This window comes from Oncorhynchus keta, chromosome 17 (genome assembly GCF_023373465.1).
Source record: "Oncorhynchus keta strain PuntledgeMale-10-30-2019 chromosome 17, Oket_V2, whole genome shotgun sequence".
Classification (NCBI taxonomy): domain Eukaryota; kingdom Metazoa; phylum Chordata; class Actinopteri; order Salmoniformes; family Salmonidae; genus Oncorhynchus; species Oncorhynchus keta.
The window spans coordinates 30,914,030-30,935,006 of NC_068437.1; the positions used below are offsets into that span (position 1 = coordinate 30,914,030).

The 20,977-nt window shown below is 41.2% G+C and overlaps 1 protein-coding gene across 5 annotated transcripts; it reads right to left on the reverse strand.

Annotated features, from left to right (window-relative positions):
• Window positions 1–502: 502 nt before the first annotated feature.
• chkb (choline kinase beta) lies at window positions 503–20,146 on the reverse strand. 5 transcript variants are annotated; one of them, XM_035789562.2, is made up of 12 exons: window positions 19,940–20,146; window positions 19,322–19,683; window positions 19,007–19,115; window positions 14,709–14,822; window positions 11,516–11,649; window positions 11,239–11,343; window positions 7,645–7,703; window positions 7,147–7,234; window positions 5,865–5,973; window positions 3,291–3,397; window positions 2,875–2,956; window positions 503–2,640 (listed from the first exon to the last, which is right to left on the reverse strand). In XM_035789562.2, the coding sequence occupies exons 2-12, from the start codon at window positions 19,666–19,668 to the stop codon at window positions 2,584–2,586; spliced, it is 1,311 nt and encodes a 436-aa protein (XP_035645455.1). In that variant the 5' UTR covers window positions 19,669–19,683; window positions 19,940–20,146; the 3' UTR covers window positions 503–2,583. The 5 variants fall into 5 exon arrangements, with proteins under 5 accessions (XP_035645455.1, XP_035645457.1, XP_035645453.1 ...); XM_035789564.2 differs by having other exon boundaries at window positions 19,322–19,719; XM_035789560.2 differs by having other exon boundaries at window positions 19,927–20,146.
• Between the last annotated feature and the right edge of the window lie 831 nt (window positions 20,147–20,977).

Below are 20,977 nucleotides of genomic sequence, written 5' to 3' on the forward strand. Positions count from 1 at the left end.
GATACGCAACAGAACAAATGGCAAGAAATACAATTGGCCTCCAGCAACTGTTGCTTGGACCCCTAAAAATGACATCCCAAATTTGCATAAATCCAGCTTTGATCCCCATTTGAGAGCAGAGTGAGCAGACAGTCAGTTATATACCCGCATTGGAACTCTGTGCAGGAAAACAGCTCTACAGGACTGATTTTAGGCCTCATGGGGGACTCGTGCTTATTCTAAATCATGCCCTAGCTACTCCCCATATCCCCTACCTTCTATGCACTGGAAATTAGGAACAGATAAGTGATACAGTGAAACTCCCAGCTCTTAAGAGGTGCAGCTATTGGCATATTGAATATCTATCAAATTCTTGCAGACTGACATGAAGTGCCATGAAGCCAGGGATCGATTTGAAATGGAGCTCCCATTCCTGAAAATGTATTTTCTATAGTATAGATTTGAGATCAAAATAACTGTTGCCATAACATTCGATTTAATTTCTAATCATCAATAAATGAAGACATATTCAAGCATGTTTATTTGCAGTTCAGTTATACTTACACAGCAGCTGCATTGCAGGGAGAATATCAAGAACATCAAAGGGTTTTGGACAGGATTGATGTGCAATGAAAGAAAGTTACTTAATTTAGCTAGTTGACGAGACACTGGCTTCTATACTAGGCAGTTTCATATTCTCGGAAATCGAACATTGGCCTACATCCACAACATATATTCTAACATTATACAAAAGGGTAAACTCACAGGTCCACCTTTATTATAACTCACATCAAAACAAAGAGCACTTCACTGGGCAAACAAATAAATTATAACAAATTATACTGAAAAACATTTCCATGTGTTCAAATGATTGCCATTGGAGAAAAAAAAAACCATGATCCCATTTTCAAAATCTTTGGATCTGAATTCCAAAAGCATGCAGATATTCCATTTTGTTTTAATAATGTTAGGCAGGCAGACACGCACAGGAGCCAAATGCACATTTAAATAAGATACAACATCTGTTGTTCAAAGTCATGGACAGCTTTCTTTAACCATTGTGGTTCTTGGTCAGAAATGGAAAAGGACAAACATCCAAACCTTGTGCAGAGTCAAACCGTGACAGACAGTTCTATACCAGTTTACTAGTAATGGAACAGCTTTAGAATGAATGGTTAAACCTAGCCAGAATGCAATGACATCAAAGCCAGACAAAAGCTATATAGATTTTTTTTCATATACTGCTCTCTTTTGAGAGTTTGTGCAATAAGCTGTTATTGTCTATAACCAAAAAATGTTCATTTTTTAATTATTTAGTTTCAGGTCTACATTTGCTCATTTATCATTCAAAGTGTAAAATGACAAAACACTTGTGCCAGGAGGTGAAATGCGACACCTCCTGGCAGCCATGTTGGAAGACCACCGCATCAATTCTTCTGACAACTGAGTGGCAACCCCAAGCTGAATGATAAGTGCCTAAACCTACTTGGTTCATCACCATGGTCAATTTCTGTGCCGTTATTGGCAGCCAAGACATTGTAGCTGAGAAAACAAATTGCCTTGCTAAGAAACAATTGGCAGTGCAATGCAGTGTGCATGCTCACAAACAGCCAGCAGGCTGCACCATTCTTCCACCACAGTGACTGGTCTTCCAACATGGCGCCTGGCATGATTGCTAAGTGATTTCTGACAACTGCAACCCCTCTATATATAGTTTGACTAGAGAAAATGCTAAAACAGACAGGTCATACATGGGGTTTAAGCCCAAATCAATCAGAACCAGTCATAGAGAAAGGTCAGAAACAACATCCTGCTTAAGAACATATTTGACTTACTATGCAATGGAGCATGTTCTTTTCTTACTAGTTCTAAATGAATAGGGCCAAGAGTCCAGATTTCCCTACTGCACTACAAAGAAACAGAACTACAGTATGAACAGAGTTGTGATATGCAGCTTGATTCTCTGCCATGCTGTATTGTGTCCATGCATAGAACAGGCATTTAACAAACAAGTCAAGGAAAAAGAAAAAAGACGGCACAAAATGAGCATATTTCGACCCTGAACTCAAGGGCGTTCTGAAGTTCAACAACAATTAAATTACGAGGTGGGGTAAAGAAAGAAGCAGAGTTGAAAGACTAAAATAAAGCACATGACTACAGGGTTTGAAATATACATGTATGGAACCAGTAGATCGTAACTAATGGAAACAAATAACATGCTTTTTTTGCTGTGCATTTTCACAGAATTTCACATTTCATAGTAGGGGAAGATAAGTGCATTTTGTTGGAGTGCAGCTGAGTCCCTGCTTCACTGTTACTTGTCGCAGTCAGAGCAATGTATTGGATGCTACTAGACGGAAAGATACTAGATGGATGGGGTCCTGGTATATTAGAAACATCAAGTTCAAACAATAGATAATTTTGTAAAAATCCACCTAAGACTCTTCAGTGGGCGTTTACCCCTCATATTTGGTTTGGTTTCAACACTTAACAGATATGCCTAGCCAACTACGTTTCTGCATCAGGACAGTTGCGTACAGGAAGAATCAGCAGATATAAAAATGACAGTACATTCCATTGAAGTCAATCTGTTCTTTTAGCGATTTAGGAAAATAACCTTTTCTGCTTGAAGTAGGCATCAAATCGTGACTGGGCATAGTCCTGAAACGACAGAGATCAAATGAACAGGTGTAAACTTCAAGAGGGATCGTGTGTTTTCAAAGCACTATTTAGCCAGGTCATAGAACAAATCGCTCGGCAAATAAACAAGAGCGACAGGGAAGAGTGACCACTAAACACCTGCAATGTCACGTGAATGACAATCAATGTTCCAGTACGCTGAAGCTCTACTGGATCCTTTCATTCTAGTGAGGTAAAGTCTACTAATGTACTTACCATGTAACCAAACTCGATCTTGGATATCCTGGCTTGAATGATAGACCACAGGCCCCAGAGGAAGTGAGATGCCATGGCGAATCTGTGGGGAAATCATTCATCCCTAGATTAACTGCCAAAAGACTGGCTACTTACTGTACATGTGGATACAGTAGCATTGAATAGTTCATACCAAAATCAACACTGATTAGACATTTTCAAAAGTAAGTACCACATTGGTAGTGGTAAAGGTGACTCTTCCCTCTTATTATGTAAAGCTCTAGTTGGAAAAGCAATATAAATCCAATCATTTATGATTATTGTTACAACAGAGCACATATTGTAGACTCCTTTTAAGATAATAATAATAATAAAAAAAAGATTTATGAGTGAACTGTCCTTTTTGGATTCATCTGTGGTAGAAGTCTGTGTCCTACCGATTGGCTTCGACCAGCAAGTCTTGCTCTATACGAGCTTGGTCCTCGTGCATGGTGCTCTCTGAATAGCCTCCCGTCTCCTCCAGGTAGTTGCGGATGAAATGCAGCTGCAGAGAAACACACTCGCTCAGAGATGAGGGACACCACATCGACTTAATCTATAAATGGAATTCCCTGGCTTGTATCATTAACTTAAAAATAATGCATTTGCAATTGCGTCATTGTATTAGACCAGCTGACTTCATGAGTTCTGGAAATGTGCATGCATAATTATGTTTCAATTGCACAATGTGGTCAGAAAAACAGTTATCTACAAGATTGGACAGACATACATTATGTCCCACAATGAGGAAAACTAGATACACTGAGGCTACTGGAAAGTTACACTAGCTATAATGTGTTTATTAGAATAATGATGTAAGATTGGGATACCAACAGTGAACGTGACATGTGCTCACTGGAAGGATTTCTGTGGTGGTCTCATGAACATGTTATAGTGACTAATGACAGATAATGGGTGTGTTTGACTGTAGACAGTTAATGATTGAAGTCGGGGTAGGTGCATCTGCGACAGATGAAAGTCAGACATTGTAGTGGTTTTCCAATAGCAAGGCTCATAACAAGGCAGTGTTAATATAGCTGCTATTGTTTAAAGGTTTTTCTTTATTAATATTGTAATACATGTTTCTATATCACACGCTCACAAACTGAAAATGTATGTGTACAATTAATTGGTTAGAGAGATCTTGAATATCACTTTAATTTGTATTCCCTGTAGCTTTAGAATCGCGGCAAAAGTTGGTTCCTGTTTTAGTCAGGTCATGGTCGCGTTGGTCAACCAAAAACAACCTAATTATCCATTGACAAATAGTGCCTCTCACTAGCCCGTCAATGGCTGCATGGTGAAGTTGGTGAGAAGCAACTGCAGCAACTTCATAAAAAACTACATGACCTTTGATCATGATTTTTTAAACAAAAAAAAACATGCAGTTGACATGTAGTTGCAAGTCATGAAATGTTTATCCCCATAATACAACACACTTTTAAAAGTGGTGACTAATGATGGTAACCGACTAGACAAAATGGATCCCCTCGAACACGCCCATTGATCTAGAAATGATCACTTATTAACGGTATTCCCTTGTATGGATGCTAACCTTTGCATCACACTACTACCAGAAGAAAAGTCAAGAGACAGAAACTTCATACTGATAGTTCATAGGGAGAAAAGGGAGTGTGATAAAAGGGAGAAGTATGCATGAGAGAAAGAGTCCAAATACCCACACTTGCATCCTAAATAGTAGGCCGTTTGAATATGCAAAAAAAGAACATTTCATAGTATTCCACATTTAGAAATGGAGCATACTTTAAATGCCCGGATGTCATACTCATTTTGGCTTTGACAACAGCTGATCAGTTAGATGTGGGGAAATCAACGAATAGCGGGAAACAACGCAATTACACATGACGTATGCGAAAATAGAATTTTATAGTACGTGAATTTTCTCAAATCTAGTATGGTTTAAATGCCAGGATGATATACTAATTTTGGCTCTTCATCTGGTAAAATTTGATGCACACTTTTCCACAATGCATTGGAAGAGGTGGGCTGCGCGTGATAGACCTTAGTTATCTTTATTTAGCCAAACAAAACTATGCTACTTAATTGGGAAGATGCCGAATAGCAACGCTTCTGCGGTTGTGTTCAAATGAAGTTGTTTTTGTTCTCCTTAGAATTATCACAGATTTTTCATCGTAGGCTACATCTTTGAAAAAACGTCTTTTTTTTTTAACCCAAAGTGGATTTCTGTTTTCTCATTAAAAAAGTGTTTCTTGTTCTCTTGACCTTTGTCAGAGCTAAATGCAAAACCATATTTTGATTTGTGAATGTGTTGGCACGGGGACTCGGCTGCGTTGTTGATGTCATGTTAAAGCAGGCCTTTTGATTTGAACCCATGTAATTATTTAATTTAAGCCTTGGCAATCATTCTGATAATCAGTGCTTTAGTTTATTATGTTGATGTCCAGTGGTTCTGAATTAGCGCATCACCTGACCGTCCACATTTCTCTGTGCAGTAGCCTTTTGAGTTGAACATTGAAAAAGGGTGTGTGTACAAAGCAATTGTATTTATATGTTACAGCACTTTGGTTTCACTAATAAATCATCAAATCACCAAATTATCGGTTTCTGTGTTCAGTTATTGGATAGATGGGCTATGGTATAGGTTGAACGTGATGCCAATAACCAGCCTGGGTAGGAATATAATTCTTCCTATTCTAGTCAGAGAATAGAGAAATGTAGTGAATTTGGAAATGAGCTATTATCAGACTGGTTAATGCGATGCATGTCTGTCAAATTTGGAAAAATCCACCCGTACTCTGCCCTACCGCACCCACTCAACCGGTCACCAACCAATATTATGTTACGACCATGGCATACTGCATACTTTTTACTAAACAGTATGTACTAAATAGTATGCAGTACGTCAGCATGGGTATTCGGACACAACCACTGTGTTTGCATAGATATGTTAGAGGGCATTTTGATATAGGTGTGGTAGAGGTTATAGTCACCTGTTGTTCTCTGCTGGGGTAGTTGTCAGGTGTACACTTGTAGAAGGGCCACTGGTTGTATGTGTAGTCATAGCACCACTCACAGAAGTGGTTCCCAAAGTCAAAACCCCTAAACAAACAAACACATTGCAGCACAATCTAAGACGACAATCAAAGAAAGAGACAATCGCCACTACATATGGATAATATAATACTTAGATCTGTCCCTTTGACTTGTAGAAACATACAGTTGAATTCAGAAGTTTAAATACATTGAAACTCAGTTTCACAATTCCTGACAATTAATCCAAGTAAAAATCCCCTCTCTCAGTTAGGATCACCACTTTATTTTAAGAATGTGAAATGTCAGAATAATAGGAGAGAGAATGATTTATTTCAGCTTTTATTTCTTTCATCACATTCCCAGTGGGTCAGAAGTTTACATACAGTCAATTAGTATTTGGTAGCATTGGCCTTTAAATTGTTTAACTTGGGTCAAATGTTCCGAGTAATCTTCCACAAGCTTCCCACAATAAGTTGGGTGAATTTTGGCCCATTCTTCCTGACAGAGCTGGTGTAACTGAGTCAGGTTTGTAGGCCTCCTCGCTCGCTCACACACGCTTTTTCAGTTCGGCCCACAAATGTTCTATAGAATTGAGGTCGGGGCTTTGTGATGGCCACTCCAATACCTCGACTTAGTTGTCCTAAAGCCATTTTGCCACAACTTTGGAAGTATGCTTGGGGTCATTGTTCATTTGGAAGACCCATTTGTGACCAAGCTTTAACTTCCTGACTGATGTCTTGAGATGTTGATTCAATATATCCACATAATTTCCCTCCCTCATGATGCCACCTATTTTGTGAAGTGCACCAGTCTCTCCTGCAACAAAGCACCCGCACAACATGATGCTGCCACCCCCGGGCTTCACGGTCGGGATGGTGTACTTCGGCTTGCAAGCCTCCCCCTTTCTCCTCTAAACATAACGATGGTCATTATAGCCAAACAGTTCTATTTTTGTTTCATCAGACCAGAGGACATTTTTCCAAAAAGTACGATCTTTGTCCCCATGTGCAGTTGCAAACCGTAGTCTGGTTCTCTTATGGTGGTTTTGGAGCAGTGGCTTCTTCCTTGCTGAGCGGCCTTTCAGGTTATGTCGATCTAGGACTTGTTTTACTGTGGCTATAGATACTTTTGTACCAGTTTCCTCCAGCATCCTGTGTAGTTGTAGCTGAGAGTGTGTGTGATCACAACTAAAACTACAGGTGTAAGAGTTGAGTGTGTATGTACACAAAAGGCCTTTACCTGTAGTTGTAGCTGCTGTACTCAAAGTCTATGAGCATGAGTTTCCCAGTGGAGGTGTGGTCTCTGTCCTCCAGCATCAAAATGTTACCTGAGGACAAGAGACAGGAGGTTACAACACTCCCACTTCCTCCTCCAGAGTTAAATATGACTGTACATTCACAGTGTGTCCTGATGTGCACTTCAGGAGTCAACTGCATGTATACATAGGCAATCTACAGCCACCACCTGTACCATGTACTCTATTGGTTTGCACCTGCCTGAGGGTGTTGCATATGAATGTGTTCAGTCTCTAAAAATAGATACCCTCCACCCCTTCTTTCTCCAACCCTTCTTTCTCCAACTTCGTTAATATCCTGTCCTTTCAGGAAGTGACGGACATCCACTGTTGAGCCAGGGGGAGGGTCAAGCAGCCCAAATTAGAGGTAAATATGGTTAGAGGGGAGCGAGGGTGATGGGTAGAGAGAGTGAAGGGAAGAGAGCACAAAGATAGACCTTTACCTTCTTGCACATCATTATGACAGAACACCACTGGAGATGGGGTCGCTGACAACAACACTCTGCCAGAGAGGGAGAGAGAGAACATTACATTAATGTATTATGTACACACTTCAACTTTCAGTTAACTTTAAGTGGCAGAGGTTATGGTACATGTCAACAGCTCATAGGTTATCAGTCTGTACAATATCAAAAAATATATGTTTTATTGTAGACAAAGACAGACTACGGAATAACACAACACACATTCCCTTTACTATTTGGTAGACCTGATTACTTCCTTCACGATTTCAAGTGCATGATCATGACGGTAGAGTAATTAGGGGAAGCAATGAGTACTGGACACCATGACATAGCAGAGGAGTAACTATTTAGTTGGATTGTGCAATAATGGCATGTCATGCATGCCTCTGACTCTCCAAGGGTAGCTCAATAGGAAATGAACTGAGCAAAAATAAAATACGCGATTGTGATATTTGTGATTGATTGAGCAGCCATGTTCAGAATGCCGGTTCTGTAAGATATGTTGATCTATGCTCCTGATATAGTCACAGGTAGATATACAGAAGAGTCTCAACCACACTAACATTAGCCAACTGTGCAGTGGCTGTAGGTTTAGATGTAGTGCCAGCCAGTGACAAATGTGTTGCTGTTTTGGCTCTGTTCTCCAGCACTTTCGTTTGAAATGATACAATGACTATGAGGTTATAGTACAGATAGATTTAATTTTAGAGAGTTTAATCAATTTAGATATTACAGCACTTTTTGTACATAGTCCCTCCCCCATTTTAGGGGACCAAAAGTATTGGAAGAAATTCACTTATGTAGGTATTAAAGTAGGCAAAAGTTCAGTATTTAGTCCCATATTCCTAGCACACAAAGACTTCATCAAGTTTGTGACACTAAAAACTTGTTGGATCCATTTGCTGTTTTTTTGGTTGCTTTTGAGATTATTTTGTGCCCAATAGAAATTAATGGTAAATAATGTATCATGTCATTTTGGAATCACTTTCATTGTAAATAATAGAATATGTTTCGAAACACTTCCACATTAATGTGGATGCTACCATGATTACAGATAGCCCTGAATGAGTGAGGATGCTGGATGGGTATGATATCTGTAAATAATGTATCATTTCAAATCAAGTGCTGGAGTACAGAGCCAAAACAACAAATTGTCACTGACTCAATAATTACTGAGGGCACTATATGTGGTAACACTTTCAGTAGCTCTACAACTATTACAAAGCAATTTGTGGCTAGTACATTGACATGTAGATACACCACTAATGATAGAACAAAGCTGTACAGATATAATATTGGTCCAGGTTGCTGTTAAGAATGTGATAAAATGTGACTGATCACTTGAATGCACCTTGACGTAGTAGAAAACTATATGAATGTGAGCTATCATTATTATTAGAGCAGGCGACCTTGAGGTGTGTAGGGGACTGGCTGCCAGACAGTAAGGGCACACCATAGACTTAGATAGACATCTCTAGTGCCCAAAAGCACATTTGAGCATGGGCAGCACCATTGAGTTTCAACATTTTGAAGTAGTTAACTCAGTGGGACTTCCTATGGGTTACGGAAGGTTCAAATAATTCCATCCAAGTCATTGGGAAGGATCAGCCATTGAATTACACTTGAGCAAACATTCCATAAACAGCAAGTGGCAATAATCGGCAATCTTTGCCTTATACCTGTTCAAACAACACACTCTGGAGAGGTATACTACAGAGCAATCTACTCAGGCTTTTATAAAGCTATCCAGCTTCAGTTAGCTTCACATTCCAGGTCAGGCTTTATCCGTACTACGACGGTGAATATTGCTCGTCCAGTTGCCGCTAACTCTAGCAGGCTTGTAACTGTGCGTGCATCTCGCACATGGCTTGTGAAAGGCCGAACTCTTCATTGAGACAATGCTGAAACGTGAATCCTTGGGCGACTCAGTGCCACATTTTCATTTGTGCCGATATCAAAATGAAAGAAACATCATCTTGCAAAATCAGCAGGCTATGGTGTGAAATAGGCCTTTATGTGCCGTCTTTATTTATTGTTAATGCCGTCTTTGGTGTGCTTATTAATGCACGAGCACCATTTTCCCACTCCTATTGCACCATTTTCCCACTCCTATTGCACCATTTTCCCACTCCTATTGCACCATTTTCCCACTCCTATTGCTCCATTTTCCCACTCCTATTGCTCCATTTTCCCACTCCTATTGCACCATTTTCCCACTCCTATTGCACCATTTTCCCACTCCTATTGCACCATTTTCCCACTCCTATTGCACCATTTTCCCACTCCTATTGCACCATTTTCCCACTCCTATTGCACCATTTTCCCACTCCTATTGCACCATTTTCCCACTCCTATTGCTCCATTTTCCCACTCCTATTGCTCCATTTTCCCACTCCTATTGCTCCATTTTCCCACTCCTATTGCTCCATTTTCCCACTCCTATTGCTCCATTTTCCCACTCCTATTGCTCCATTTTCCCACTCCTATTGCTCCATTTTCCCACTCCTATTGCTCCATCTATCTGTGGAACAGCTTGACGTGTTGTGGTCATAGACATCATCCATAGAAGGGTTTTGGAACCTTAATTTGACTGTTAAACTCATGGGTACACTAGCAAAGGCTACAACCACAAAATACATACAGTTTGTAATGCAAAGGCTATCATACTAAATGTGTGATGTGATTTTTTAAATTATATTAGTAAAATCAGTTTGATCAGTTGTCTTCCTCAAATGAAGGGGATGATGACAATCTTTGCCAGAGGGAGGGCATCTGATTTAATTAGTCCTCAACTTGTGGCTCATTCAGGATAAAATGGAGTTAGCCCTGAGTTAGCCTGCCCATAGCAGGTTAGTTCTGAAGGATTCGTTGCCATAGAAATGTACCTGGCTAACAGGTGAGCCATTTCGTATGACCGGTTATCTTGAGTTGAACTCAGAGTTGACCAATGTTACCTCACTAACTCCTCAAACCTGGTACACCCCTCAGGTGGCAGTATGCACCCTTTCAGTTTGTTACCAACTCATAGAAGTAGTAGAAGAAAATGTACTACTTCAAAATGGAGATGGCCTCAATGGTACTGCCCATGCTCTCAGAGACGCATAATAGGCCAACTACAAAGTTGCGTCCTTCTCTAACTATCTCTATGGGGCACACACTGCTGGTCTGGATGTGTGTGGTGTCACAGGAAGCTAAAGTCCAACAGTCTCCTGATAGGGCAGTGTCAGAGAAAGGCACTGGGGGAGAGGTCAATTTTCTAACGGCTGCAGAGAGAGAACTACATATTTATTAGAGAGTAACATGTTTGTGGATGTGAGAGATTGCTCATGTGTATGTGTGTATGTGTGTGCCTTTGTGTGCAGTTGAGTGAGGTCTATTGTGACATGGATCTACCAACGCTCCCGCCTTCCCTAAACATTCCTGTTTTTCCCTTTTAGCTCCCCCGCCATAGCATTACTTTCCCTGGCCACTCCCACCTCCTCCCATAGCCTTGCCATTCCCAGACATCAACATCTCCCTTGCCAGATCATTGTCCTTTCCAACCATTCCCTTCCCCAGCATCTCCTGACTCACCGGAGACTCTCCAGCTCTGCTGGGAGGTCGTACTTAATCAGCTTGTTGTATTTCTTGACGTGAGCCTCCCGGGCAAACTTTAAGTTCATCACCTGATCCATGTACCTGAGACAACACCAGACAGAGCATTATTGAGTATTGTGGAAAACAGCTGATGAAAAGTACTACCTGCAAACAGTTACCTCGAATTCAAATCAATACATAATTTTACAGTACTCCTCCGGCAATACTTGGTGTAGGCTTTGACTTGGAGAGAGCAGTTCCATCCTATCCTCACCTGCCAATGGTCCCGAACAGCCACTTGGGTTCCTTGTTAAAGGGCATGACCATCCTATGGAAGCGGGCCATCTTTGAGGCGATCTCAGCGGACAGTTCCGGAACAAAGAGCTGCTCTGTACGCAGGCGGTTGCTCTGGGAGATAAGCACAAAGATACAGGACTTTACACTCATATTCACTTAACATGTATGTGACATTTCTGCAACATCTGCCCAAAAGTCTGGACCTTTATGGAAAAGGTGCACTCGTCAGTCATAAATCCCAGCGCCGGTTGTCCTCCCTCAATCAGTACAAAGATGCTAACTTAAAACTATCAATTGAGATATGTTGTCAACCTGTATGTTGAGTTCGATATGAGTTTGAGAGACATTTTTATGAACACACATGACAAGTGTGTATGGTAAAATAAACACAGGACAAAAAAGGACATGCAGACATTTCTCTACACACATGGAATGTGAATCTGTATACATTTAGCTCACAGTGAAAAACACGAAGGCAGAGATACTGTCAAACACATGGTTGAAACGGACAGTTTGCGAATGTCAAATCTATTCAAGGCTTTGTCAGAAAGTGTAAATAAGAAATGACAAGTAATGTGATGGTCAGAGAGAAGACCCGTCAACATCATGCATTCTGGAAGCACTTGTGAATGGATTCCATTTCAAACTGATTGATCAATATAGCGATGCATAGGTATTGCACATTGTTAAACTGATACTGTTTTTAAAGGGGCAGTCTGCTGTTCAAACAATAACAAAGGGATATTCCCACCACTAATTTGGTAAACAGCAAAGAGATGGGGCTGAAGCAAGGACTGACCATTCATGAGATTATAGTTAACCATGTTGAGGGTATACGTTTGTTTACAATGATGTAAAAAAAAAAAAAAAGCTTTTATTTGGGATTCTGATCAGGTACTACAGTTAAACTAAGCTCATGAGGCATTCATAAGTTATATTCAAGTAATTATAAATAAAATAAATATATATTATTATGGTGGGAGATCAGCTTTAATATTGCAGATACATTGGAAGCTGCAATCTACGCATCATTTCCAATCCCCCATATATTAAAACAAAAACACACAGAAAGTATTCAGATCCCTTCCCCTTTTCCAAATTTTGATACATTACAGCATTATTCGAAAATGGATCAAATAAATACACCTTATGGAACAGCGGGGACTGTGAAGCAACAAACAAACATGCGTCTGTGCCTACACACAGTAACATATGCACGTGGATTTTGTATTGTAGATACAGTGCCTTGCGAAGTGTTCGGCCCCCTTGAACTTTGCGACCTTTTGCCACATTTCAGGCTTCAAACAAAGATATAAAACTGTATTTTTTTGTGAAGAATCAACAAGTGGGACACAATCATGAAGTGGAACGACATTTATTGGATAAATTCAAACTTCTTTAACAAATCAAAAACGGAAAAATTGGGCGTGCAAAATTATTCAGCCCCTTTACTTTCAGTGCAGCAAAATCTCTCCAGAAGTTCAGTGAGGATCTCTGAATGATCCAATGTTGACCTAAATGACTAATGATGATAAATACAATCCACCTGTGTGTAATCAAGTCTCCGTATGAATGCACCTGCACTGTGATAGTCTCAGAGGTCCGTTAAAAGCGCAGAGAGCATCATGAAGAACAAGGAACACACCAGGCAGGTCCGAGATACTGTTGTGAAGAAGTTTAAAGCCGGATTTGGATACAAAAAGATTTCCCAAGCTTTAAACATCCCCAGGAGCACTGTGCAAGCGATAATATTGAAATGGAACGAATAGCAGACCACTGCAAATCTACCAAGACCTGGCCGTCCCTCTAAACTTTCAGCTCATACAAGGAGAAGACTGATCAGAGATGCAGCCAAGAGGCCCATGATCACTCTGGATGAACTGCAGAGATCTACAGCTGAGGTGGGACACTCTGTCCATAGGACAACAATCAGTCATATATTGCACAAATCTGGCCTTTATGGAAGAGTGGCAAGAAGAAAGCCATTTCTTAAAGATATCCATAAAAAGTGTTGTTTAAAGTTTGCCACAAGCCACCTGGGAGACACACCAAACATGTGGAAGAAGGTGCTCTGGTCAGATGAAACCAAAATTGAACTTTTTGGCAACAATGCAAAACGTTATGTTTGGCGTAAAAGCAACACAGCTCATCACCCTGAACACAACATCCCCACTGTCAAACATGGTGGTGGCAGCAGCATGGTTTGGGCCTGCTTTTCTTCAGCAGGGACAGGGAAGATGGTTAAAATTGATGGGAAGATGGATGGAGCCAAATACAGGACCATTCTGAAAGAAAACCTGATGGAGTCTGCAAAAGACCTGAGACAAAATCTACAATGGAATGGTTAAAAAATAAACATATCCAGGTGTTAGAATGGCCAAGTCAAAGTCCAGACCTGAATCCAATCAAGAACCTGTGGAAAGAACTGAAAACTGCTGTTCACAAATGCTCTCCATCCAACCTCACTGAGCTCGAGCTGTTTTGCAAGGAGGAATGGGAAAAAATATCAGTCTCTCGATGTGCAAAACTGATAGAGACATACCCCAAGCGACTTACAGCTGTAATCGCAGCAAAAGGTGGCGCTACAAAGTATTAACTTAAGGGGGCTGAATAACTTTGCACGCCCAATTTTTCAGTTTTTGATTTGTTAAAAAAGTTTGAAATATCCAATAAATGTCGTTCCACTTCATGATTGTGTCCCACTTGTTGATTCTTCACAAAAAAATACATTTTTAGATCTTTATGTTTGAAGCCTGAAATGTGGCAAAAGGTCAAAGTTCAAGGGGGCCGAATACTTTCGCAAGGCACTGTATGTGGTAGTGGTGGAGTAGGGCTCCGAGGGCACAGTGTTTGTGAAATCTGAATGTATTGTAATGTTTTTCAAATAAATGTTGCTGCCCTGGCAGCAGCTAATGGGGATCCATAATAAATACATAACTTTAAACCATTGTATGAGATTCTCCAAAATTGAAATATTCTAGGCATTTATATACATTCCAGTTGTACTTAATTAAAAGCCTTTTCAAATTTTCAGTCAGTTATGAATGTGTGCCTACCTAACACACAGCAAAAGTTGCAATATTACAATATTTATAGATTTGATTATTATATTGTGTGTGTGTGTGTGTGTGTGTGTGTGTGTGTGTGTGTGTGTGTGTGTGTGTACATACCGGCAGGTACTGTTCCAGGCGTCCCTCAGGGAAGATTCCATAGAGCCGTGGCCCCAGGGCTCTCTCCGCCAGGATGGCAAACATCACACTCTCCAAGACCAGAGAATCCACTCCCTGTTCACACACACACACACACACACACGAGATGAGTCAGAAACCATTGAAGCAATTCATAGGTTGCTGATGAGGACTGAAGATGTTCTGCTCAGGGACTGTGTAATATTGAGTACTAAACAGTAATCTGTATGTTTGATGTAAGGTCTAGCCTCTGCCATGTCTTTGTCATGAATCCTTCCCTATCGCAGTGCATTTTTTGTACATAAAGCAAATATGAGAAAAACAGACAATAGGCTTATCTATCCATCTGTCACTTCTACATGACTAATCTCAACACAGGAATTCTCATCCGGTGTAGATCTACAATGTACATATTGTATATGGAATGTGGCAATGCTTAGCTCATGTGGTGTAGCAATGCTTAGCCCATGTAGCTCAATTGGTAGAGCATTGCACTTGCAACGCCAGAATAGTCTGTTTGATTCCCGGGATTACTCAAAAGTAAGCACACATCATGACTAAGTTGCTTAATCTAATATAATGCTCCTGATGAGGTGGCGGATGGTCTCCTGAGGGATCTCCTCCCAGACCTGGACTAAAGCATCCGCCAACTCCTGGACAGTCTGTGGTGCAACGTGGCGTTGGTGGATGGAGCGAGACATGATGTCCCAGATGTGCTCAATTGGATTCAGGTCTGGGGAACGAGCGGGCCAGTCCATAGCATCAATGCCTTCCTCTTACAGGAACTGCTGACACACTCAAGTCACATGAGGTCTAGCATTGTCTTGCATTAGGAGGAAACCAGGGCCAACTGCACCAGCATATGGTCTCACAAGGGGTCTGAGGATCTCATCTCGGTACCTAATGGCAGTCAGGCTACCTCTGGCGAGCACATGGAGGGCTGTGCGGCCCCCCAAAGAAATGCCACCCCACACCATGACTGACCCACAGCCAAACCGGTCATGCTGGAGGATGTTGCAGGCAGCAGAACGTTCTCCACGGCGTCTCCAGACTCTGTCACGTGCTCAGTGTGAACCTGCTTTCATCTGTGAAGAGCACAGGGCGCAAGTGGCAAATTTGCCAATCTTGGTGTTCTCTGGCAAATGCCAAACGTCCTGCACGGTTTTAGGCTGTAAGCACAACCCCCACCTGTGGACGTCGGGCCCTCATACCACCCTCACGGAGTCGGTTTCTGACCGTTTGAGCAGACACATGCACATTTGTGGCCTGCTGGAGGTCATTTTGCAGGGCTCCTCCTGCTCCTCCTTGCACAAAGGCAGAGGTCCTGCTGCTGGGTTGTTGCCCTCCTACGGCCTCCTCCACGTCTCTTGATGTACTGGCCTGTCTCCTGGTAGCGCCTCCATGCTCTGGACACTACGCTGACAGACACAGCAAACCTTCTTGCCACAGCTCGCATTGATTTTCCATCCTGGATGAGCTGAACTACTGAACTACTTGTGTGGGTTGTAGACTCCGTCTCATGCTACCACTAGAGTGAAAGCACCGCCAGCATTCAAAAGTGACCAAAACATCAGCCAGGAAGCATAGGAACTGAGAAGTGGTCTGTGGTCACCACCTGCAGAACCCCTCCTTTATTGGGGTGTCTTGCTAAATGCCTATAATTTCCACCTGTTGTCTATTCCATTTGCACAACAGCATGTGAAATTTATTGTCAATCAGTGTTGCTTCCTAAGTGGACAGTTTGATTTCACAGAAGTGTGATTGACGGAGTTACATTGTGTTGTTTAAGTGTTCCCTTTATTTTCTTGAGCAGTGTATACACACACACACACAACACACACACACACACACACACACACACTTAAATGACCACATTTTCATGAATATGATGACAATCTTGAAGCACATTCAAAAGAGCCAGGACATGACCCCAGCAGTATGACTTAGGATAATGTCACTTGCACATCGTCTATTCTTCTCATCTATATATTCTAGGGTAAATGCCAGGGACCTCACGATACTATTGTATTGCGATTCTATATGTATTGCGATGCGATACTATTGAAAATTGATGTTCCAATACAGTGAGCTCCAAAAGTATTGGGACAGTGACACATTTCATTGTTTTGGCTCTGTAAGTGCAGACTGTCAACTTTGCTTTGAGGGTATTTTTTTTTTTTTACACATATCAGGTGAATCATTTAGAAATTGCAGCACTTTCTGTACATAGTCGATTTTACAGGTGACATCAATAAGGTATTATAGACTGAACATGTGAAAGCTATGTCGTAATGTTTTGTATAATCAGTGTGTATGTACAGTAGAAGTCGGAAGTTTACATACACTTAGGTTGGAGTCATTAAAACTCATTTTTCAACCACTCCACAAATGTCTTGTGAACAAACTATAGTTTTGGCAAGTCGGTTAGGACATCTACTTTGTGCATGACAAGTAATTTTCCCATCAATTGTTTACAGACTGATTATTTCACTGTATCACAATTCTAGTGGGTCAGAAGTTTACAAACACGAAGTTGACTGTGCCTTTAAACAGCTTGAAAATTCCATAAAATTATGTTATGGCTTTAGAAGCTTCTAATAGGATAATTGACACCATTTGAGTCAATTGGAGGTGTACCTGTGGATGTATTTCAAGGCCTACCTTCAAATTCAGTGCCTCTTTGCTTGACATGAGAAAATTAAAAGAAATCAGCCAAGACCTCGGGAAAAAATTGTGGACCTCCACAAGGCAGTACAAACAATAGTACACAAGTATAAACACGGTAGGACCATGTGTGGTCCTTCTGTAGCTCAGTTGGTAGAGCATGGCGCTTGTAACGCCAGGGTAGTGGGTTCGATTCCCGGGACCACCCATACGTAGAATGTATGCACACATGACTGTAAGTCGCTTTGGATAAAAGCGTCTGCTAAATGGCATATATTATTATTATATATTATGCAGCTGTCATACCGCTCAAGAAGGAGACGCATTCTGTCTCCTAGAGATGAACGTACGTTGGTGCGAAAAGGGCCAATCAATCCCAGAACAACAGCAAAGGACCTTGTGAAGATGCTGGAGGAAACGGGTACAAAAGTATCTATATCCACAGTAAAACGAGCCCTATATCGACATAACCTGAAAGGCCGCTCAGCAAGGAAGAAGCTACTGCTCCAAAACTGACATAAAAAAGACAGACTACGGTTTGCAACTAACTACACATGGGGACAAAGATCGTACTTTTTTTTTTCTGGTCTGATGAAACAAAAATAGAACTGTTTAGCCAATATGACCATCGTTATGTTTGGAGGAAAAAGAGAGGCTTGCAAGCTGAAGAATACCATCCCAACCGTGAAGCACAGGGTTGCAGCATCATGTTGTGGGGGTGCTTTGCTGCAGGAGGGACTGGTGCACTTCACAAAATAGATGGCATCGTGAGTAAGGAAAATTATGTGGCTAGATTGAAGCAACATCTCAAGACATCAGTCAGGAAGTTAAAGCTTGGTCACAAATGGGACAATGACCCCAAGCATACTTCCAAAGTTGTGGCAAAATGGCTTAAGGACAACAAAGTCAAGGGTGACCTTCACAAAGCCCTGACCTCAATCCTATAGAAATGTGTGGGCAGAACTGAAAAAGCATGTGCGAGCAAGGAGGCCTACAAACCTGACTCAGTTACACCAGCTCTGTCAGGAGGAATGGGACAAAATTCACCCAGATTATTTTGGGAAGCTTGTGGAAGGCTACCCAAAATGTTTGACCCAAGTTAAACAGTTTAAAAGCCAATACTACCAAATACTAATTGACTGTATGTAAACTTCTGACCCGGGAAAGTGATGAAAGAAATAAAAGCTTGAATTAAATCTTTTTTTTTTACTATTATTCTGACATTTCAAATTCTTTAAATAAAAGTGGTGATCCTAACTGACTGAAGACAGGGAATTTTTACTATGATTAAATGTCAGGAATTGTGAAAAACTGAGTTTCAATGTATTTGGCTAAGGTGCATGTAAACTTCCGACTTCAATTGTAATTGTATTCAACATTCTGGCTTGTACAGAAACTTGCCAAGTTTTTGCAAAGCTTTAATTCAGACTGTTCTAGAAAGCCAGTATCAGCTAGATGTATTTATTTACTTGGCGAATCAAGGTGATTCTAATTCTGATTCTAAATTCCCAGTCACTTCAATGTGAACAGGAAGAGTTAAACTAAATCTAGGCTATAGCTAGACAAACTCCATTAGCCATCTGGGACAATTATCGGCTTGATTTAAGGTGGCTGACCTGTAGGATGGCCCCATAAACTCGCAACAAGACCCTGCGAGGTTCATCTCCAATAGTGTGGGCATGGTCTGGCAGACTACACATGAACAGCAGGTTGCTGAGTCCACCACTGTAGACAAACAGAGAGAAAGAGAAATTGGACATTGGATTGTCACGTTCATGTGTGCTAACGTGGACGGTGTGGAGCACATATAGGATACTCAAAGTTATGTCAGATAGTGTGGCATTATTTTAAGTGTGTGTTTGAGAGAGAGAGATTATGATTTGCCCGTGTGAGAAAATGTCCCAGATCTTTCAATCCTCATCCCAGATTACCTGACAATGCTGATCTGAAAATCTGCCTCGGGAATGCTTTTCCATGACCCGGAAAGGAAGTCTCGGCACCAGGCGAACGCTCTGCCTTTCATATCCATGTCCACCACCTCTGTCCGCCCATCCCGGTACGACTCTGCTTCAGAGTCGTCATCACCATTTGCTCCACGGGGACTCGGCGCCCTGAGGTTGCTCTCATTGATGACCAGGGTGTCCCCAACATTTTTATTATCCACGGTTGGACCAGTGTCAGTCTTCAGAGTGGGAATGTATCTCAAAGTCGCAGTCTTGTCAGATTTGTCAAGCGCCCCTTCGCTGTGACACTCCATCACATTTTGGCCCGACTGCATCGCTGTTTGACTTGGCTGGTTGTAGTTCAGAATGAATTGAGTCCCAACTCGCTGTCAGATTCAGTTAGCTGGCTAAATTAACTTGAATGATCAGACATAGCTAGCTAGTTAACTTGCTACCAATAACATTGCATAAAAACTGTAAATTAGGCAGCAACAGTTAGAAAACTAACTAGCTAGTTAGGTTAGCTAACTTCAACAAAAATAACTAAAGTTACAGTAGCTAGCTACAAAAATAAAACGGGGATGAAAGGATACTGTATTACGTTACCAGTGGTGAGATGTCCACCTTGAAGGCTGGAGAGTAATGTCAAAGATATTTGTAACTAACCTTGTTAGTTTCTAGCTCTTTCTTATAATTGTGGTAATGTCCCCTCGGTAGATTACTGTATGCCACCCGTTAGATACTTTCTCCACAGTTACAGTACTTCATATCTCCGCTTCCTCGTTTTCTGCTGAATTTGACCAGCGTCAGTGTGTCGTCAGCAACACTCAAAAAGTACTTCCGGGTCACGGAATTTTGGAAAAGTTCATAATAAAAGTCTCTCATGTAATAGTAGAAGAGTTCCAATATTAATCTGTATTTATTCATGATATATGAAAAATGGTTTAAATGTTAAACATTAAGAAATATTAAATATTGTTGAGTGATATTTTCATTACATTTGGGGTTTAAAACATGTTCCAAGGTCAAATAAATGCCCCCAATGCATACACGGTATATTATACATTGGTTTTTAGAGAGAAAACTTATTTAGGTGTTGGGATTACTCACTAGGGTCTGTAGAATCTATATATAATGTTATTTCATGGGGCACTTTCTACCCCTCTCTATGACATATGACCAGGTGAAAGCTATAATCCCTTATTGATGTCACCTGTTAAATTCACTTCAATCAGTGTAGATGAAGGAAGGGGAGGAGACAGGTTAAAGAAGGATTTCGACATGGGTTGTGTATGTGTGCCATTCAGAGGGTGAATGGGCAAGACTAAAAATTGAAGTGCCTTTGAACAGGGAATGGTAGTAGGTGTCCCGTGCACTAGATTGCAACGCTAATGGGTTTTTCACGCTCAACAGTTTCCGGTGTGTATCAATAGTCCTCCACCCAAAGGACATCTGGCCAACCCGCAGGCCGGTGGTTGAACACGGGTGATTGATGAAAGAGGACAAAGGAGGCAAATTGTGCAGAGCAACAGACAGGCTACAATTAGTCAACTGACAGTCCAGTACAACATTTGTGTGGGCTAAAGAACGAAACAACTGGACATTTGGAAAAACATTGCCTGGTCTGATGAATCCCGGTTCCCG